Genomic DNA, 22,925 nt, shown 5'->3' with positions numbered 1-22,925 from the left:
ACAAATCTAATTGTTCTTATTGAGAACTATTTTTATTTCTGCACAAAATTTTATTGTACAGTTTTGTTGCTGTAGTGGAACCTACATAGAGAAAGTTTTGCCTAATGCAGGGACTATGTTCAGGATCCAAAATCACAAATTTGAGTTTCCCATCTACCTCTGATTTACAGGAGACAGATAAACAACTTGCCCGGATTAGAGCTATCTCTCGGCCTGCTGCTCCCATCTCTTATCAAGCAGCAGTTAGAAAGAAATGAAAGAAATAAAGTTTTAAATCATTACTGCTGACAAACTGCCATTTATACAGCCATTTGCCAGCAGTGCTACTTGGGGAGATTTAAATATTCCACTTAAGTTTAGGTATTTATTCTAACACTTTCCAGGTTTTTAGAAAGCTTTAATTATTACATGGAAAGTGCTACATAAAAGTCTTCAGGACAGACTTCAGTCCATTTTCACTGCAGCTTTACTTTTTGCTTCCCTCACCCTTTACTATTGCATTTGTTCTTCATTTAAAGCTGACATTTCCTACATCTCCCTCTTTTTTCTCTTTTTTTGTACCCTTTGAATCATTCTACTGAAATGAAAGCAATTACATAAATGTTCCCAGAGTGCATCTGCTTGTAACAAGTACTTCTGTTTGTAAATAAAGCATTAGCAGTGCGACAAAACATGAAATAACATATGCAAATAGAGCCCTTACAGAAGCAAGAGAATCTTCAAAAGACAGCCCATAGTTTTGGCAAACATACTTATTAGATTTCCTTCTGCATCTCTGAGAGGAGCTCCACCACCGCCTTTCCCCCAAGGATTGTAATTCCTCATTTCTGCTTCTAACTTGGCTTCGTAGCGTTCTTTCTCTTCTCTCTCTTGTCTGCGCCTTTCTTCTCTCTCCCTTATCTAAAAAGAAAGAATCCAAAGTGAGTTGTTTAAAAATATCACAAGATGTATAATTTGATTAAAAAGCTAAAGGAGTAAGCTGAATGCTATCATCACCCCACCTGTATTTAGTAAACTTCATTTCACTGCCTATCAGGCAGACAGAACAGCAAACTGTCACTACACACAAGTACAGTTATGTGTAATCACAGAGGAACACTCTGGAAATCTTCCAAATGTTCACATCTGACACCTGCAGTAGAACAAATGTCCCGTATTCTTAGATCTCGTGATAGAGGAGGTTGTACTGCTTGAAATTTAAAAAAGCAAAGTTCTGCAGTATTACAGCATTTGCTTATCTCAGTGTGACATACTTTGTTCAAACTCAGAGATGGGATAAAGACTTTTACCCACAAACACTAAGAGAATGTGATACAATTCTGAAACTAATCAGTAAACAGCTGTACCACAGTAAGACATGATGATATATGCAATCCACACTCAAATGGTTAGTTTTTCTTTGAGATTGCATTAAATACATGTAACAGTCTCCTTACTACCTCATGTAGCTTTTATAAAGAGAACAGCTGTTAAAAGAAAAAATACAATCTAACTTCTATTCAAAGCTTCTGAAACACACACTACTATTTCTGCAGCTAAATTATGTTAATGCATTAAATTTATTCCTTTAGTGCATCATATAAATGTTCCCCTTTATCACTGAATGGCTTGGATTAGAGAGGACCTTCACTAGATCAGGTAATCAGGCAATTATGCATGGGATGCAATGAGTCAAAACAAAGACACATCCAATCTGTAGACTGTTTCCATGCTCAGTGACACGATTTAGCAGAGGGTTCTTAAGGTAGTATGGTTAGATTGCAGTTGGACGTGATGGTCTTTTCCAGCCTGAGCAATTCTGTGATTCTATGAGTTTGCATACAGTGAGAAAAAAAAAAAAAAGAAAGAAATATAATGCAACAGTATATTCTGCTCACTTTTAACGATATGCAGAATAATAGCTTTGAAAAAACTATCTTGTCAGGATTATTAGATCTTCACATCAAACTGTGCAGTCTCTCACATGGCAGTAAGCTTGAACAGCTTGCTGTTTACCTGAAGAGCTAAACTGAGCTAAAGAAAGGTCAGAGAACCAGCAGAAAGGAAACCATGAAGGAAGGGAGGGTTAAGAAAGCTTTTTACTTGTAAATGGAATAAATATCTCTGAAAGAATACTACAGTTACAACCATTATACATATGTTAACAAGAAAAAGAAGAAAACATTAGCAGCTTTGTAACCTAGTACCTGCTGCTGCAATTCTTGCTGATAAGATAAGGTCGCCTCCTTGGAAGGCTTTGACTTTTCTTCAGAAAATACTCCTACGCTTCTTTGTCTGTCTCCTGTATTCCTCTGTGCAACGTTACTCCTGAAGCAGAAATCCACACACATAAAAATGGAAAACGTCAAACATCATAGGTTCAAAAGAGAAGGGAAAAGAATTAAAATTAAAAAAGCCCAGCCCAAAATATTTTACAGCCTAGCAGTTTATCTGTATAAAACAGAGAAGTTCACTGAATTATTGCTTAGATAGAAACTGATAAATATAAGTTTGAAGAGTAGCCTTTAACACACTTTAATATATCTTGTTAGCAAGCTCCTACCAACACGAAAAGACTATCAACACAGATAAATACAAAAATACAATACTTACAAACAGAGAATAAATACCATACATATACAAATACTATAAATTATACAACAAAGAGTAAACATAATACTTACACAGATTGCTCTACCGGGGCTTGGGCTAAAGGAGGATCCAGATTAGGTGTGGGTTGCATTCCCATCATACTTGTGCCATCTGCAAAGTAAAACAATGAAAAACACTGTATTTGACATCTGTTTTCATACTGAAATAGAAAAGGCAGTACTTTCCCACAGCAGGGTTTGTAATCACTACACGTACTACTGCTTAAGTTCAAGACAGCAAGAGATGCGACTCTGAAACAACCCTCATGCTTTCAGATTACACGCACTAGCAGTATTTTACTTTGTGACAACAATCTTAACCCTGCAGGTGAACTGATATCAAAGCCCATTAAAAATTACCATCAAAAGTTTTCTTTGTTCTGTATTTTAGATTTTCTATGGAGGAACCAGAACCATTTTTCAGAAGTATTTCTGGTTCCTATCCCTGTCCCCTCTTCCCCTTCTCAAAAACAGCACCAAACCTTCCCTACATCACACTTATTGCACTCATTAGACCATCACAAGCAAAGGATAAATTAAAATAATAAAGTACACTGTTTTACTTAATATAATTCCTTCAAAAATGCTTATATCTGAAACCACAATGAAAGCAAGGCAACCAATTAACCATAAAATCATTTTAGTAATTTAGAAAAAGGGTTTTATTATTGAAGATACAAAGAAAATTACGTGTGCAGAGTAATGGCTAAAGCAAGTGATCTGGGTAAAGTCCTGACATTTCTGGAAGCTACAGCTTCTTTTTGCATCATTCAAAACAATACTGAAGGAAAATAATAATAATTATTATTATTATTAAAAAATTATTTTAAAAAATCTACTTTTCATTCTCACAGTCAGCACACAACTAAGAACAGGGTATAAGCAGTTGTCGCTAGTTAAATTATTCATCAGTTAACTTGATTAAAGACAGTTATGTGAATCACTTAAATCCAACCCATCCAAAACCAACAACTTACAATATGCAAGATTGGGATCCAAAGGATTCCTTGCTCCATAAAAATAATATGCATCATCATAAGGTGTTCTGTAGTTGTCTGTCAAAACTGGTGGTGGAGGTGGCGGCATAGGAGCGAGCCTTAAAGAAAACAGGAACCATTTTTGGTTTGTTTCACAACTGAACAGAGATCACTTAAAGAAAAAATAAAAAAAGAAAGGGAATTCACTGTGGGAAAATGGAGCTCAGCCCAAGAACTCTCATTAGTGCCACACAGGAACGAGATACAATAAATCTTAATATGGAGTTAACCTTCCCTTAAGGAGCAGTAAGTGAATCACACTATACCAGAAATCTACTGAGCATAAAGGAAGCCCATCTTCCTTAACTGGTTCAGTTGATGATATTTGCAGGTTATTTCCATAGCAGTAAATAAAACAGTCTCTGACCAAAAAGCAAGCAGCAGAGCACAGCTTTAGCTGCGGATGTCTCACCCCTGGAGGTGGTCAGACTGGATGGGGTCCTGAGCAGCCAACAGATCTACTGTGCTGCAATCCTGCCCAGAGCACAGGGGCTGGAACTAGATGGTCTGTAAGTGCCCTTCCAATCCAAGCCATTCTGTGACTCTATGACAACCCACTGCAAGAAAAGCCTAGGTATGGCAATGTTATGTCAGTACAAACTAATTTACTTTTAAGCTCTCTTTTGTTATTAAAATATTACTACTATCTTCATTAGTTCTTGGAGAAAGATTGACAACAGCAATGAGCCCTTCTAAGTAGCAGCAACATGCTGAACACTGAGCCTATTTAGCATGCAAAATCAAGATGATGATCAAGCACCTGGGAGCTGCCATTTCACCAAGTGCGCTGGCTAGCCCTCTGTGCAAGTCTTCATTCCCTGGAGAGACAGAAGGCATGGATACTGGAGTTTGGAAAGCAACCCTGGGCCTTTCAGGTGGTACTTTCTCTTCAGAAACTCTTGCTGTCACACCAAACTGCTTCAATCTATTTGGCTAATAGGGAAAAAAAAAAAAAAAAAAAAAAAGAAAGAAGGAAAAAAAAGTATTTAACATGTTATCAGCATGGAACATTCTGAACCTCCATTTAGGTCATATTAAATACTCCACTAGCACCTAAGTTCAGAGCTTCTGTAACCGCATTTTTTTTCCTTCTTGGGGAACTACTAGAAATCTATTACTACAAGGAGTTCTAGTATGTTTAGCACAGATTTAAAAATAATCTCCATTGCAGGTTTCAGGAATTATATTGCCCTAGTCATTATCCAGGAAAACGTATTTAGTTACTTTACTTCACTTACTCACCATCCCTGAACGCATTTAAAAACTATTTGGATGTGGTGCTCAGGGACGTGATTTAACAGAGGGTTGTTAGGGTAGTATGATTGCATCATGGTTGGACTCGACGATCTTTAAGGTCTTTTCCAACCTGATCCTACTTATCTGTAGTACGGCTTAACTACAGCTGCCAGTTTCCTGACTGACAGCATTCTCATATTACACAGAGGAGAAGTTTATGAAGTCCACCCCCCCGCCTCTAAAATTAAGAGTTCAGAATCAGTAGGAATAAAGACAAACACACACTGAGACTTTCCCCAATAAACATTTCTTTGCATGGTCATTATTTTTGATGTTCCTTTAATTGGAATTTTTTCAAGCAGGGCAATTACTTTTTTTTTTTTTTTTTAAATATTATTTCTTAAAGAAAAGTATCAAATGTTTATTGATAACTGGCAGCCTCAGAAAACGGTCAAAGGCAACATGCAAATAGAACAAAGGCATGCAAGTCAATTAGTTGCACAACTATCCTACCACACCCAGGAAGCCCCTACACCACCTGCTACACATAAGTATTTTAACGTCTGTTTAAATGAACCAGAAAAACAGAAGACCAAAAAACCCACCATCTACCATATAAATAAAATCAGATTGTTTCTGAATTGACCAGTCCTAACACTGTAGTGCTTCAGCTACCACGCATGCAGAGACAGTAATATTAGCACCAGCTACATATTAAGTATCTAACAGCAGACTGTATGTCCTACAACAAGGTAAGTATTTCAGCAAAATGTTAAACATTTACCTCCTCATCACTTAGCTGCAAGATAGTACATACAAGGCAGTTAGTACTCACCAATCAGGGACTACAGCATTAAAATTAGAATTCACAAAATCTCCTAGATGTTAATTATTATTTAACATTTAAGTTGTGAAAACGAGTATCAGCAATTTAAAATCTATCTACAGACATGTTTCTTTTAACTTATTTTTTCAAATCTGGTATCTGGATCAGGAGTACATTTAAAAGAGCCTTCCTCACTAATAAGCTTAACATCAAGTGCTCACAGCATCCCCTAGATTTCAGCTCTGGGGCTAATTAAAGAGGTAACTATGACAGTCGGTTTATCTTGAGGTTTGTTTACTTTTAAACAAGCAGTAAACACAACAGTCTACTTTTATATATTCTGAATCAGGCATTATTATTTAACCAACCTGGAAATAATCAAGAAAACCACCTTATTAGAATCTCTCCTCAAGATGCAATTTGAAGTTAACAGTGAGCGTTGCTTAATGAACATAGCAATTCTGCTTAATCGAAGGATTTCAGCCAAACTAATGATTTTTAAACATGTCCTGAACTTACTCTGGATGTAATTTCATACAAGTACTTCTCAGTCTCTAACTGAGATGTATGCAGAACACAGAGTGCATACTGTGAGTATGCATATGGCTGCTCAGGTTTGATCAGAAATACCTGCTGCAGCCAAAATCAGCAGCATCCTCTGCTCTGTTTGTCTTCTTTCCCCATATCACTCCCACCCATACATTCCATCCCTCTCCTTTTCACCATCTGAATCCCTGGTTACCTCTAAGCTAAACTAAAGCAATAGAAGAGATTTAGATTTTGACCAGCTAAGCAAAGTGAATCAGTTTGTGGAAAGAGTTCAAACTGACATCACAGATGCTTTCAGCAGAGAGGCCAGAAACATGCAGCTGCCCCCCCTGACTGTGCCATACATTCCCATGTAAAGCAAGCCTCAAATGCTGACTTTATTGCTAACAGTAGGCTATAGCAATACATTTATTTTTTTAGAAAAATTAGGGCTCCTTTCATGCCTCTCTCCAGAAGTACCTCAAGTTTCTTTCTATGCTGTACTTTCCTCAAAAAAATAGTACCACTGATCATTTAAGCTGGTACCCAGTTAAACTATTAACCACTTTACTCTTGCTTCAGAGTATTCATCCTTCATCTAAAGTAGTAGACATCTACAGCACTCAAGATGCACACTGGCTTTGGCCACACAAGAAAACACACATGTAAACAATGTGTGCAAATGACCATACTTATGTGACAAGCAGTCTGCCACGGATGTTACTGGCACTGACAGTCCACTCCTACATATGGAATAATCAAAATTCCTACTAGAATTACCCTAATAAGGAAGTGGAGGCAGTAAAAGCACTGCATTAAGTCTTACAAGTAACACAACATTAAACATCTTGGTTTTTTATTAAATCACATAAAAATGCTTTTGCTCCTGAACATTTCATTAGATACGGAAAATTCCACATAAGTAGGGGGGAAAAAAAACAACAACTAAATTCCTCACCTTCTTTTCTGGGTCTAGAACTCCAGAAGCAGCAACTGAGAGCTCAAATTCCTTCTCACTGTTTTTGTTTTAACAAAAAAAAAAAAAAAAAAAGAATCAAATCAGAAGGCAGTGACACCTATACTCGTTTTTTTCAAAGCACAGACATTACAACTCTGAAATTGCTATAACTCTGACAATACAGAGTTGTTACCTCATAACACACTTCTCCTTGATTTCTTCTGAAGTCAGGAAAAGTTTTTAATAAACATATTCAAATAAATCACTCAGAACTATACCAATATATTCTAATTTCCAGTCTCAGGTTTGTTCAGTATGTGCAATTTTCAATCACAGTGAAGCTGTCAAAAGTAACTTTTTAATTCATTATCCTTTCAGTGCCTAATGGTGTGTTTGTGTATATCTCTATTATTCAGCAAGCAGCTACTAATACATAAGCAAGAAACTAGCTCTTTATTACTCTGCATAAGTCATACAGTCAAGAACTTTGAAAGAGAAATGTTACTTCCCCGATCTGGAGGGAAATGAAGATTCATTTTCAGTTTTTCAAAGTAGTTACTCACAGTTCTACGACCAGGAAAGATTCCTCCAGCTACAGCTTCTTTATCCCCAAGAAATTAAAAATCCTTTTTTCTTTGTAAATCTTTTTTCCACAGTTTCACTGAAAGCTGAGAGATTTATTAAAAACTAAAATTCTCATGCCCCATAGCTTAGTTAGATGTAATTAGCCTAGCTAGCTAGAAAATTATCACATTCAATTAATGAAATTCCTTTAAACTTCAGACATTCTCTTTTAAAAATAAAGTTCCATTACCGCCTCTTATTTCGCTGCTGTTCAGCCATCTGTTCAATTAATTCTTGCCTGTATTTCTCCTTTTTCCTTTGGAGAAGTTCTAGGTCCCGATCACCTAATGGAAATGGTCACACAGTATGTAAATCCTTTACAAAATACAATAACGTAGTGGGCAAATGCACTGCAATTCAGTTAAGTCAAAAGCATGAAACACAGCATGGTACACTATAAGGCAACACAACCGCACTATGACTGAAGAAGTGTTACTTCAATTTTATATTCTTTTTAACTCTTTTTCTCTTACACTCCCCCACTAAGGAAGATGCACTGTGGCATGTCCAAATTGTGAACCATCGCGTTGGATAAAAATGAAAGTTAAAACAAAAAACAGCCTAAGCCACAGGGGAAAAAAGCATATTGGTTTGCTTTTAAGATGGTTTCCATGACTACTATGAGTTAGAGACGTATTGGCAGATATGCATATGTAGAAGGAAAGCAGCAATTATTTCTCACATGGATTTTATGAACTTGAAAAAAAAAAAAACCTCCAATTTTTGATAATTTCTCCAATGTATGCGTGGAGCTTTCTATTAATAATAAATTAAAAAACAATTAACAATAAAAAAAATCATAACTCTAGATCACCAGTGACCTAGACCTGACCAGTGAAGTGGGCTTCAAAGGAGAAAGCAGGAAAAAAAAGAAGGAAAACAAATACCCACAATTCACCTCAAGTTTCTTTCAATTATTGTTCTGCGAATGCAAAATGACCAAAGTATGTAAGAGAACCTCATGGCTTGTGACTTCTGACTGAAATCACTTCCTATTTACAAACATTTCAACTTTTACACAATCTCATTATAATCTTCTGTGAGGAAGACAAATTCATTACTTTGTGTACTCAGGTAAGTACAGTGAGATGTCTACAAACAGACTGGAGATGCTGACAGTTACAGCACCATGACTTTAACTCTGCTTCCAAACCACTGAGAAAATCATCCAGCCACATACACTGAACATCAGGCACATTCAACTGTAAAAATAGACAGAAACTAACGCTGACAATATGCAACAACAAAGTAAGAATGTATCTGGGCTTTACCCTGATTACAACTAAGAAGAAACTTGGGCCCTTCAGAATTAATAGAAAGCTCTACAAAGTTAAGTGGGAAAAGGTCGACTTTTTACTATTATTATTTTCTCTATGTAAGTAACATTTATTTGCCAGTATCAGGGAAAATAAGTATGAAGAAGTAGTTAAATACACTAAAAAATAGCTAATTATGTCATTAGGTTAGTTTCTATACTTACCAAGAACAAGGCCTGTAGCATACGTCATTTCAGGAGCAGACTTGGCAGGTTCATTAGGTAAAGAACTAATCTGTGCCAGATTTCTGGCAAAAACAAACAAGAAAACAGAAAGATCAGACTTAAGAATTTAGTTATGGTCTGTGTAAAATGCAATAGATGCATTTACATCTTAGCTGAGTACCTTAGCTATAAGAAAAGCACGGGTCATTTTGGATAGCATGTTAGGGGTTTTAAATAATGCTTTTACTCTCACTGTGATTTTGTAGCACAAGATACATTTTATACCAGACCTAAAATTGCCGGTTCGTGAGATCCGCTGCACGTGTGATCTCTCCTTTAATTCATCTTCATAATCTGCAGGTAGATCTCTTACTATTCCATCCAGATCGGGCCTTAAAGAAATAGAAAATACTCAGCGATGCTTGCCTAAAAACATCCAATCTGAAATGAAAGGTGCAGCAGATGGATCCTCAGCCTGACTGCACACTGAATAACAGAACCGATTCAGAAAATACTACACATTTTTACTATTATTTTTTTAAGAAACAATTTGCTTTGCTAGCATTGTCAGAGCAGCACTTTGTCCAGAATTCAAATTCCCAAGTCAGCTTTCATGCAACCTTCAAGCCAAATGGATACCACACCTCCCATAAAATATCCTTTTACTTGAACATCTGGCTGACTGCATGCTAACTTGACTTTCCCATGTAGAACTCAATTTTCCTTACCAAAAAACAGATACTCCCCTCACAGTAAGAAAGACATTGAGGCCCTGGAGCATGCCCAGAAAAGACCAACTAAGCATGGGAAGGATCTGGAGTGCAAGTCTTAAGGGGAATGGCTGAAGGAGCTGGAATTGTTCAGTCTGGAGAAAAGAGGCTCAGGGGAGACCTTGTTGCTCTCTGTAAATACCTGAAGAGAGGTTATGGCAAGGTGGGAGTCAACATCTTCTCCCATGCAATGAGTTACGGGACTAGAAGGAACGGCCTCAAGCTGCACCAGGGGAGATTCAGGTTGGACACTAGGGAAAATTTATTGTAAAAAAGAGTGGTCATGTGCTGGAATGTGCTGCCCAGGGAGGTGGTAGAATCACCATCACCAGGTGTTCAAGAAATATTTGGATGTGGTACTAAGGGACATGCTTTAGCGGGGAAATGTTGGTGGTAGGTAGACAGTTGGCCTAGATGATCTTGGAGACCATTTCCAACCTAGGTGATTCTATAATTCTATGAAATACTTCACTACAGAGCCAGTTTCCCTTACAAGTTTTATTACTCTTTGTTGTTTATATTGATGTGATCACAATCACTTGGGCATTTGGACTGTACTGACTGAAACTCACCTTGCTCTTAATCCCAAGGGATTAAGCCTACAACAAGTTGAACCACAGCTGTTGGGCAAACATAGTGAAAGAGTCATTTCAGCTTTTTTAATGACAACCTATTCTTCACTATGCACCTGTCATTCAATCAAGATTAAAGACAAGTAATATGGCAAATACCTAAATTCAGGAGCTGAATTTAGTTCAAAGCATCCACTTATGAAGAAATAAAAAAGAAACTTCAAATAACTCCAAAGACACTAAGAACTGTACGAGCACAAGTGAGTTTTTCCTGACAACATCTAAGGTAGCTGAATTTACAGGCCTTTCTAGCCCTGAAAATTACTCTGTAATGAGAATGTCCATTTACCTTGATAAACTAGGGTGAGAATAAGTATTTAATGAAAAAATAAAGCACACAATAGACAAAGGTATAGATATATTTTCCAAAGCTGAGTAAAGCCATGAAATTCCTATAAAAGAAATTAAAAAAATAAAAAATAAAAAAAAAATCTAAGATAACTATAGAAAGAAACATTTTTTGCCATGTAAAAATCCACAACTCTGTGCACATCTGTAATTTAAGTTACAGCCAATAATCAGAGGCAAAAGGAGGAAACAAATTAATAAACCCTGATGTAGCATCTTAGTTTCTGTTGGGAGTCAAATGAGATCTGGAGAAGGTTGACCACATCTAAAACATGTTAAGAAAAATGTGAGATCTTCAGAAGCTGAACTGTCAGATTTTTCATCTTGAAGAAAGATCAATTGCAGTTTGTAAAAAATGAAGTAGAGCCCTTTCCGAAGGACAAAAAAATACCAGGCTACAAATTGCATTTAATATACAAATGATAAAACGTCATTTTCAAGTTAAAAATTATATATATATAATCTGCAAAGTAGTAACTAACAGAGGTTTTACAGCAACTCTTTTTTTTCCTAAACAACACTGAAACTTCAGCTATCTTTGTTAGATGCTGAATCAAGCATCTACACTGTTTCATTCTGCAAATTTGTTGGACAAGAACCTACTGAAGAGTTCCTTTGCTCCATCCTGTGGCACAACATTGGCAGAAATTAGAAATCCCTGCATTTTGCACTCTCTTTTCCAAACTACACCCAGCAGGAACAGGTAGTCTTGCTCCTGCTGTCTTTTCAACCACCGCACCTCCATTTTGCCAGTCTTTTTCAGAAACATCACACGAGGAAATACATTCTTTTAAGCATACTTGGACATGTGATCTGCACCTCCCAAATGCTTCCACACATTTTCCCCATACTTAGTTGCTTAACTTAATTTCTTTATGATTATTTTTAAACACTAGTAGCGCTGAGAAGTAATGTTTCCACAAAAGTACTTTTCAACATTATTGTACTCTACTACTACATGATACTAGAAAGGAAACACAACTCGTTCCATTTAGAAAATGTGTTTCCAATAGAGAGCATCTTAGGGATTGTTTTTTCCAGATACTCCTTTGCAGAACTATGCAGAATATTATTCTTGTAAACAATAACTCAAAAGATCATTTAGTCAGTCCACCAGCAACTAAAAATTAAACACAATTTCAGTACTTAACGCCACTGAGATAGGTAGAATTTGCCTTTTATTACTTCTAGGAGTGTTAATTCTGTGTTATCTTGGGCTGTTCAAAAACACTAACATATATTCTGATCAATCAGTACTTATAAAAGTACATTTTAAGGTGCAAATTCACCAGTACCCCCAGTTATAATATAAAATGCCATCTAATATATGACTTTATTAGGTATTTGTTCCATTTTAGAGCATTTTTCAAAAACAACGACAAAATTATTTTCTGAAATAAGTCCAAAAACTCTGTTTTCACATGTGAATCTAGTATAACTTCCATTGAGAGCAGACCAAGGCTGTTAACAAGCACTACAGACATAAAGCAGAAAATAGAGTTAAAGATACCTTTCAGAATAATAAAGCCGGGGAGGTTTTCTCTCATAAGCACTTTCACATCTAAATCTGGGATCTAATTCTTCACCTATCTCAGGATCATAGTCCGTTCTGTAGTATCTTCGATCAAAGTCACGATCCTCATCAAGTCTGTGATACCTTCTAATAGGAATTAGAGACTGGCTTGCAAATCCCCGATGTCTTCTACTGGGAACATCCAAATCTTCATCAAGTCTTTTATTTAATAGTCGACTTCTTAACTCAATTTCATCATCTAGCCTATGGTACCTGTCTTCTTCCAGCCATCGCTTATTTAGCAGTTCTTCATAACCTTCTGTGGAAGTAAAGGCATCTTTCCTGAGAGGTTCTGCAGCTGTTCTACAGGACTCTACATCTGTATGTAATTCAGGCTGGAGCCTGGTAACAGCAATAGGCTTTTTATTCCTGTCCATCTGATGCTGTTTAATGGAAAAAAAAAATATTTAAAAATCTGAATATAAGCAGATCACATATAAGGAGTACAAAAGCAAGTTTTCATTCAAAACCTGACTGAGGAAAAGAACAGCTGTATCTTTACAGGTCCTTCACCTGAGATTTTGAGTAATTAAGAGGGAAACGTGGGAGACAAATGTATTAAGTCTGATCCTTTTCTCTCCAAAGTTCACACAAAAAAAATTTGGGCAGCTGTTTGAAATTGTCAGGAGAATGAGGCAATGGAGGCAAATTCAGAGCTGCCTATAACCTAAGAACCTCTACGTGGGAAATTGTCACTGGCACTGAAACACATCAACACATTAAATGAAAGGCTTCAGCTCAGAATCCAAGGTCTATCACATACATGCTCAGTCCATATTCAACAGTAAAGACATTATTTTAACTTACAACTGCATAGTATCATATGGATATGGACGGCTGGACATTAGGAAGTATTACTTCTCGGAAAGGGTAGTCAGGCATTGGAATGCACTGCCCAGGGAGGTGGTGGAGTCACCGACCATGGCAGTGTTCAAGAAACGTTTGGATGTTGTGTTGATGAATATGATTTAGCCGGGAAGTATTGGTAATGGTTGGACTAGATGATCTTCTAGGTCTTTTCCAACCTTGATAATTCTGTGATTCTGTGGCACCTGTCCTGCTTTCTCCCGGACTGAACACAGACTGAGGAAAAGCAGAGGAGCACTGTGTGGTGCTCAATATTTTGTCCAGTGACATAGTTTCTTTAGCCACCACTTCTACCACCAAAAATGATGTGGAGACCAGTTTCAGAGCCACAGAAGAATTAAAGTGTTCTTCTACCATATAGACATGACAGAAATAAAAACCAAGAACTGTACTTTGCCATACGGTTTGTAATCAGGACTCACTAGATAAATCCATGAAAATGTGTCCTAAGTAAAAAACAATATTTGCTCCTTTTGTCTTAATTTGCCTATTTTAGCCAAGGATGAATATAACCAACAAGATCATTTATGTTCTCTATCCTATCAGCTTCAGTAAAAGTGAATTACCTCTGTGCTTTTCTTTGCTAATTTCCTTAGCTTTTCATTCCATTCTTCTTTATCCCTGAGATACTGATTGTAGTCCTTGTTTCTTTCAAGACGCAGTTTCTCCTAAAACAGGCGTTGAGAAGTAAATCAATTTTGTATTTTGAGTAGTAGCTTTTAACTTAATCTCTTCACCTTATCCAAGACTGGATAGATGCTTTTGCAGGGCACCATAAAACCTGCAGAAACTGCAGACAGCTGTGAAAGCTGCCAGAGGGGTATTCTCCTCAGCTGAGAAACTAACATCATCCTTAACATGTTAAAAGCTAGTAAAACACCCAGCAGAAACATCAGTATGCTTGGTGACAGCACATTTTACCTAGTGCAGAAAACAAAAATATAAGTGTTACCCTCTAAGCATTATCTGCAGGGAGACTGACTATTTAGCAGGGCACAGCAGGACACCTTCTGGCAGCTTTTAGTTTCTACAGTAGCAGTATGTAAAAGGATGAAAAGAATACTACACACTTCTACATAAAATCTCAACCCCAAGTTCAGATATCTCTATTTTCCACAGAATTAATCAAAAATATCTTTCATTGTTCCCAAGAACTTGAAGCCAACTTATTCTGGCACAAATACACACTTCCCCTTGCCCATGCATTTCACTCTTGTTGCCTCCCTTTGTTTACACACTAATATATTTTAGAATTTGGGGTTTTTCCATAATGGTTTTCATTTGTTTCAGGCCTCATGTGGTCCCTCGTAAGCCCAAACATTATCATCAGGACAAAAGAAGGCAGAAAGAATGAATAAGCACAGCAAGGACAGAAGCAACACATTTCATAGCAGAAGTCATGTGCCAACTTACAGTGACTGCACAGCCACAAACACAGAGCAAGGGTTCATTTTCAAGCTATACACCATTGAATTTTCTCCAGGCACTCACCTTGGCAGACCTTCGCTCATCAATAGGAAGAGATAATCCCTGAGTATAAGGATCTACTTCACCTGTAGTCAGGTAATTTTTCTACAATAGCAAGAAAGAAAGAAAACATCATCCACTATACTTAAAAATACCCAGTCTCACTTGTGAAATAGCTGCTAGGAATTGCAGTTGCTGAAATGTATCTCATCAGCTCAATGAAACAAATACTGATGATAGCCATCACACACTGAAGATGTATTTTCTCAGAACAGATGAAGTGAAATCAAGAAATATGGAAAGAGAAGGGCTTTGTTAATTCCAAGCTTTAAGTTTATGTTTGAAAGTGTTAACTGTGCTTTCCTTTAAACTACTTCAAGGACTATTTAGTCTCTGTGTATCAAAAGATAATTGTACTAAAAAATAAAAATAAAAAAAAATACTCAATTCTTTTGTAAAATTACAAGCACTGGAAGATTTTTCCAAGATGTTGCTTTACTTAAGATAAAAAATTAGTTTTACAACTATAGAAAACATTGGTCTCTCTTATTCAAACAAACGGAAACCATGCTAATGCTAGTTACCACTCTTCAGTATTATCTATTCTCTATAACAGCCATCACCAACTTTTCCTGATAACAACCTACCACCAAATCTTGTCATTCCTTGTGGAACATCAGTTATTCTCTTAATGAGCTTCCAGCTGAAAACACAATGGTGTTGTTTAGCCCAGGTCCCTGGGTCACAACATGGGAACTGGGCTGTAGAGTTAGTCAAAACATCAGCCCTTCCAGCCAAACATCAGGCAACACTGGAACACACGCTCAGACTCAAGGTCTAGTAGTCTCATCACACATCACTCCTTTACTAAAAGCATCTTCCGATCATTCTCAGTCAATCAAATTACCTTTTATAAACTTGAATACATTTATTAAGAAGCTCACTTGTTTCCATACTCAGGGCTGATGAGGGGAATTAATGGTATTGCTATAAATATGGTATTTTACTAGAATGGAATCTTCCTTCTATTATCTATGCTGTAACTTAGCTTAAAAGCTTAGAGTAAGCAGATAAGAGCTCTGCGTGCTCTGGCACAGAACCATGCCATTATGACTTACATTCCACAACTACACAATAAAAGATTTAAGGGATTTAAGCACCATACAAATATTCACACACTGAGACAACTATACTAATATGGAGAACTAAGCTATTTTTCCTGGGGAAAAAAATATATATTTTATATGTATGTATATATATATATATATATATATATATATATATGCACATACATACATATATATGTGTGTGTGTGTGTGTATATATATATGTATACACACATGTATATATATATAAAATCTCTTCCTCAGGCTTTACAAGCTTAATATAGCATAATTGAAAAGCTTGCACATCTAAATTTGTAAGAAACGGAATTCAGTTGGGGACATGATACTAAAACTCAACTCAAAAATTTTATTATTCAGGTGCTTTGGGAGGAATTATTAAACTGATCAAGTCTGCATACAATACTCTAAATTCTGAAGTTTCAGATTAAACAAGAAGCAACAATTATATGCACATCATTTCAATTAGAGGTTAAGAAGCCAGTTAATTCTGCTTTGCTGTTGTTATTCAGGAATTCCAGTGCATGCTTAATGTAGTTACTTTGTTTCACATGCAAGTTATCCATAGCCCAAAAAAGAACAGCCATTGATTTTCTACCATGCTACCTTCAGGTCCATTACTGAAGTTGCTTAATCTGAAAAACCTGGATACACAGCATTAAAAATGTGGAAGTTACCAATTAACATGCACGGCAGCATCATGACATTTAGCAGAATTACTACAACTGAAGGCAGCTCATAAAGATGGTTGTTTTCCACATAGTTCTTGTATTCTGAACCACTCCCTGCTGATTGGCTCCAATGCTTTCTAAAGCACCACTGATGAGATGTCACTGTAATCCCATGAGCATTTATAATTTTAAGAGCTCACTATTTTATATCACCGTTATTACGAGGTCAGATACACATACTTAACATCTATCTAGTGTATGCCTTGAAGCAAAAGTCTACTAAAATCAACAAACCTGTACAGTCAGCATTAGGCAGTTACAGTAGCAAATGCAAAGGAAAACAGAAATCAGTAAATGTTTTTAAATCATAAAAATGGAGGATAATAAATAAGCAACCATTCTGCACAATACAAGCGATGCAGTTAATCACAGCTAATCACTACGGCACAAACAAATACACAAAGCACAAAAAAAAAGTAATGATTTCTTCTTTAATTCAATAAACATGAAGCTTTCAAACAAAGCAAAAAGCTACTAATTGAACAGGGGAAAAAAGGAAAGAAAGATATTGCAGGCACCCTACCTTTCTTTTTGCCTGTGAAATACCCTAAAATCAGGGAAAAAATACTATTCAAAAGAATGTCTTCGATTCAAAAACATTTTACTTTGCAAGGAGTGATTTTTTTCTTATAGCCAATCCTCCATCCTAAGAACTAAAGGCACCGAGTGGCATTTCCAAATGGAAATTATTTGCTTTCTGATTTTGTTGTTAGTGCAATCTGATACATTAAGAAGGGATACAGAACATTGCCAAGATTATGACACTTCATACATACCATTTCCATTTAAAATTATTACTGTTGCAGATAATAAATCCTGCTAAGCAGAGCATGGAAGGTCTTTCATTTCTAAACTAAAAAGAAACCAGGAAGTGGAGTCGCACTACTTAGAGGAATTACAGGCAGCAGAACAAATAAGTGCTTAAGGATTCTATTTTAGAAGCGTGTGATATTTAAATTCTTAAGGAATAAGAAAGCAGTAAAGAGACAAATATAGGAATTTAGAGTACTAGTAGATTCTAAATGGCAAGGAGATCTAAAACGTACACTACAAGACTAAAATATAAAACCCTTCCCAGTGGTGACATTTTGAAACTACTTCTATTCAGAAGGTCTTTGAAACCAGCCATCATTCATACCAAATGCTTTCTTATCACAGGCTTCCCACAAATCCTATTCTGTTTTATTCAATTAAAATGACCCATTGTAAAAGACTCCTTAAAGTCAGACAAGCAGACAAGAACCACTACCTGAGAAAGATATCGCCTATAGTCTTCTCGAAGTTCCTCTTTCAGTTTATGCTTTTTTCGTTCATATTCTTCTCCAAGAGGTAAACTCCAGCCGTAATCACCTGAAAGTTTAACTCTGATAAACATTATTATTCTACCATTTGAAATCAATACAAAGCACATACTGTAAAACGTACGCCTGGATTTTAATCAGACATGGCAAAACAAAACAAGACTAATGCGAGCAGCAAGTACAAGACAAGTGAAATGAAAAACCACTTTCTCTGCATGATTACTTGGGTGGAAAGTGTGCTAGAAAAATGCATTGTTTGGGGAACATCAGTTTTCCTCTAGTCCTTGTGTTTTTCTCTCCCATTGAAATAAGAGACTAATTTAAAAGAGTATCAACTATCTATACTATTTAGGTTATGTTGAACTGTTTCTTTTAACAAATGTTTCAAAGGAAATCCCTCTTCTTTCACATATTACTCTATGAATTACTGATATTTTAGGCACTGCTAACCACACAAGATAAAACATACTAAACTAGAAAGCAGCAAGCTGCTCATTTAGCATGAAACATGTGAAATCCACATCAGATACCATACAACTAGAAGAAATCAGACCTGATAATAATCATATTTAATTTTTCTTTCCATTTCAGTGAGCCATATATTTTTATTGACCAGACTCAAAACATACATTTAGTTCACTTCAAGAATTACTGTCTAGTCTAGGCTACAACTGCAACCAAGTAGTAGAGCCTACAGAAGAGATAATATGACAAGGAGGGGAGGATGATGCAGCACAATAATGATACATTCACAAACCTAACCAGTTCACTGTTCTTGGAAGAATTCTTAACTCAGTGCTTGTTCTCTCCTGTATAATGTATGATGGCATTATAATGTCTTTTATCATAAAAGCAATGAAGTCAGTTCAGTACTCAAAGCCTAAAAGTTTAATAGATATTTGGCATTTGCAAGAAAAATTACTTTAACTATGTATGTTTTAGCCAGGCCTGAGTGAGCCTTGTAAGCTGTGAGGCCAAAAGGAAAGGCACATCCTTACTTCCCCGGCACAAAGCACACAGAAAGTGCCCATCAGCAGTACTAAATAGTGCTAGCAAGTACTAAAAGCCTGAAGATGCAAAAATATGTACTATACCTAAAGGACAGTTCTGTTGGCTGTTTGGAGGTATGTTTTCTTTAGACATGGCGATGAACATTTTGCCAGTCTCAGAAAGCTTCTCTGAGTCCTTATTCTGAAAAACAAAACAAAACCAAACCACAGGAGTTCATCATTAGAAAGAAATATCTCAACAACATCATTAATAGAACTACCAGCACTTAAGAAAGGAGGTAAGTAACTAGAGGAAAGTAGCTTCTCCTCCATGACACGGAAGTTGGCTCAGTAAGTTTCATGTCATATGCCATTTCAACTATACTTCCATGTGGTTTCATAGCTTACATGTATCACCACTGTTTTCTGTGTGAGTTGAACTGTTGTAATGCGCTCTGCTTGAAACCATGAAAGAACTTGAAGGTATTTCAGGGCAAAATGAAAGTACGTGACCCCTGTAACTACACTTTCAATATACAACTTCAGACTTTATCAAGCTACAGGCTGGAAACATTCTCCTCTTTAACTTGGTTTTGTGCAGTGGATATAAAAAAAGCAGACAGCCCAAGGACTCTGTAAGAACTAACTTTCTTGAGAGGTTGACATTACCCCCATAAAGGGAAAGAAATTCCAATAACCTACCAAAACAAAACCAGGAATGAAACATTATAACTGTAATTAAAAGCTTAAGCCATCTGGGGTTATGCCCACCCACTTTTATTTTTTTCTTTTAAACTGAGGACCTAATTCAAGCTCCCTGAGAGTTACAATAGCAAAATGATTTAGATGTTTAGATGCTCTTGATAAGTACTGTTAAGAAAAAACCTAAAGGGTGATCTACAAATTAGAAAAGATGTACAGCTTTAGAGTTCAGTACTGTGCTTTCTAGTAGGAAAACCATTATAAGAACAGATTTTGTTGAACTGATCAGACTAAGTAATTGGCCTTTTCTATTTTGTAGTTTCCTTATCAGAAATGTCAAAGCTCTTTTTCACCTTCTATCCCCATCCCACCACCCACTCTTGGAGTGGGCATAGAGCGGTTCCCTAATAGGAAAATACAAATGTTACTGTGTATGCTTGGTGGCAAACAGCTTATAAAAAGATCTACCAGAGTACAAATAAGAAGTATCTATGGTAGAAATGGGTTTGACTAGATAAATCATCAGTATATATATATATGTGTGTGTTTTAGTAATGCAAGCAGTTTTAAAAGCATACTAAAATTAAGCTTGAAGTGTTTTCAGAGAAGATATTTAATACTCTTACCCTTATTTCCATGTAAGGTGGGTCATTTTCAAGCTCTGCCTTATCTTGTGCCAACTTCGCCTTCTGATCTTCAATAAACTTTTCTAAATCTTCCGCCATCATTTCTAAGTTGCAGGAAAAAAAAACATTTGTATCAAAATACAGGAAAAAAAAAAAAAAACACAAGAGAAAACACACATAGGAGTTGGATAGCATACTGTTACTTTTTGTATTAACAAAATAGCAAGAGCAACACGAATAGCTACTATCTTGCAGTTATGGTACTACCATGGATACCAGGCAGCGTCGCCTTCAATGACACATGCAGGAACAGCTGACTGCCTCCTCCATTAGCTGTGCACCTTGCCTATGTAGCTGAGAGCCCTAGAGAGCTGGAATGTTAGCATCACTGTGATGCAATTTATTGTACACTGCTGCCACCAGATAATTTCATAATAAAAATTAAAAGTGAATTAAATTAGCGACAATGGAATGGTAGCAAAGTCAGAGCACATCCTCAGGTTTCATATTGCTGGTTTGGGTAGTCTTATCAGAACTAGAAATGCTGAAAAGCTGCTCAATGCATAACCATGGGGGGAAAAAAAGAAGGAAAAGAGTCATTGCATACTAAGCCCACTTATCCTAACCTCAACATTTCCACCAACTCCACTGAAGAAAGTCATGTGAAACAGAATCACAGAATGAGCCGGGTTGGAAGGGACCTCAAGGATCATGTAGTTCCAACCCCCCTGCCTGGCAGGGTCACCAAACATACACCTTTACTAAATCAGGTTGCCCAGGGCCCCGTCCAACCTGGCCTTGAACACCTCCAAGGACGGGGCATCCACAACCTCCCTGGGCAGCCTGTTCCAGGGCCTAACCACTCTCCTAGTGAAGAACCATGCTGATGGATATAAAATCCTGTTATATTCTACTATTATAGGAAGTATGAAGCAAGAAGGAAATCAAGATCTTTAAGCCACTCAGATGCTAACCCCAGAACTTCAGCAACACAACTGCTTCTGAAGGCTTTTATCAATCCCATCCTACCCAGGTTCTAAGTGCAGACTGTACAGCAGTTTAAATAAGGCCAGTTCACCATCTTGCTAAAGATTATATTAAGTAAACAGTAAGTCCACAATAAGAACATATTAAATAATTTCAGGAAGAACATCAAAGAAATTAAACAATAAAAATAGAACAACCAGGAATAACACACACAGATACAAAGCCCAGGAGAATAAGATATTAAACAGGAAGACATAACACAGTGTTCAGACAGAATATGATTCATGCTTACTATGAAAATCAAGATCAAGAGAAATAATGTCAAAACTGCAGCAGGTAAATAAGTTAATATGCAGTTACTTGAACTTAAGGAGTTCATCTACTTGAACCTCTGTGCCTTATTTGAGTGCTTTCTTGGATTCAAAACATGAACTCTGATATAGTTACAAAGGAGAATAGCAGAACTAGGGCATCCTATTTGCAAGCCCTACTGGTAACACGGGACAGTCAGTTCCAAAAATAAATTCCCCATCTGATTTGTGCTAAAGCTTTAATCTCATTACTTTTGGACGGTGATAACAGATCAAAGGTATCTATAAGATGGTAAGATTTCAGGCACCGATGTGTTTCGTTGAGCCTATTAAGTTACATAAGAATAATAAAATGCCTGTTCTGAGTGAATAACCTGTCATGGTGATCAACTTAAAGAATTGGTGGCATCAGCTACACAGTGCAGCACCCACAGCAGGGAAAATCCCTGCATGAAGGACTGCAAGTTTCATCAGACAAGAGAAAATGGCTTATTATACTGCTGCCCAGATTTACCTGTCAACATAAAAAACTTAAGTGCTACATAAAACAGTACGATGTTGGCTTAGCAATGTGTCAGAACGAATGGTGTGAATGACCAGACCCTTGCAATCATTCCTATTGATGGCAGCAGGTTCTAAACCAGGCTTGCTTAATCGCATACTGCAGGCAATGCAAAGCACAGAGAAAAAGCCATGCTCAAATGCCAGAGATACAGACGCTGGACCTACACCCAAACACAATTAATAATGCATGTCTCCATTCTCGAGACATTCAAACCACCTATTTGTATACACGGTCAGTATATTGGAAAGAGCATCATACATCTCTTTCATTACCTCGGGGAACATTCAGTGCATTCCTTTTTACCCTTTCCCTTGTATTTCTTCAAGGAAGCAATGCATAGGATCTAAAATCAGCACTTGTGATCAGACACGCTATATGCTGTGCTATCATAATTCTAAATATCCAGAAAACTTGGCAGATGGCAATTTTCCTCCACGGAGACTGTAGCAGGGGTGGCAGGGGAGTGAAGTGCTTCAAGAAGCTCCTACACGCCACGTTCAGTAACTGCACTTACAGGCACGCCCACAATTAACTAAAACAGTATGACTTTTCCTAACTGTGAAGGCAGCCATCCATCAAAACACCAAGCCAATGAGTTCTGAGTCATCTCCTC

At 36.8% G+C, this 22,925-nt stretch overlaps 1 protein-coding gene across 3 annotated transcripts in view; it reads right to left on the bottom strand.

Annotated features, from left to right (window-relative positions):
* The window catches only part of CSPP1 (centrosome and spindle pole associated protein 1), a 43,281-nt gene that overhangs the window by 19,778 nt on the left and 578 nt on the right, over positions 1-22,925 (bottom strand). The window contains exons 1-17 of one of the 3 annotated variants that reach the window (XM_032442752.1): positions 22,585-22,908; positions 20,450-20,553; positions 19,227-19,323; positions 18,081-18,181; positions 17,355-17,378; positions 15,001-15,081; positions 14,076-14,177; positions 12,580-13,025; positions 9,610-9,711; positions 9,320-9,402; positions 8,030-8,123; positions 7,216-7,273; positions 4,428-4,600; positions 3,608-3,726; positions 2,664-2,742; positions 2,187-2,307; positions 753-900 (exon numbers count right to left, since the gene is read on the bottom strand). In XM_032442752.1, the coding sequence (XP_032298643.1) occupies positions 753-900; positions 2,187-2,307; positions 2,664-2,742; positions 3,608-3,726; positions 4,428-4,600; positions 7,216-7,273; positions 8,030-8,123; positions 9,320-9,402; positions 9,610-9,711; positions 12,580-13,025; positions 14,076-14,177; positions 15,001-15,081; positions 17,355-17,378; positions 18,081-18,181; positions 19,227-19,323; positions 20,450-20,551 (1,930 nt within the window). In that variant the 5' untranslated portion in view covers positions 20,552-20,553; positions 22,585-22,908. Of the gene's footprint in view, positions 1-752; positions 901-2,186; positions 2,308-2,663; positions 2,743-3,607; positions 3,727-4,427; positions 4,601-7,215; positions 7,274-8,029; positions 8,124-9,319; positions 9,403-9,609; positions 9,712-12,579; positions 13,026-14,075; positions 14,178-15,000; positions 15,082-17,354; positions 17,379-18,080; positions 18,182-19,226; positions 19,324-20,449; positions 20,554-22,584; positions 22,909-22,925 lie in introns of those variants that run through there. The other 2 variants (XM_015855674.2, XM_032442753.1) reach the window with 2 other exon arrangements.

Source organism: Coturnix japonica, chromosome 2, assembly GCF_001577835.2.
Source record: "Coturnix japonica isolate 7356 chromosome 2, Coturnix japonica 2.1, whole genome shotgun sequence".
Taxonomy (NCBI): domain Eukaryota; kingdom Metazoa; phylum Chordata; class Aves; order Galliformes; family Phasianidae; genus Coturnix; species Coturnix japonica.
The sequence above is the reverse complement of the archived record's forward strand: the minus strand, read 5'-3'. Positions and strand labels throughout refer to the sequence as shown.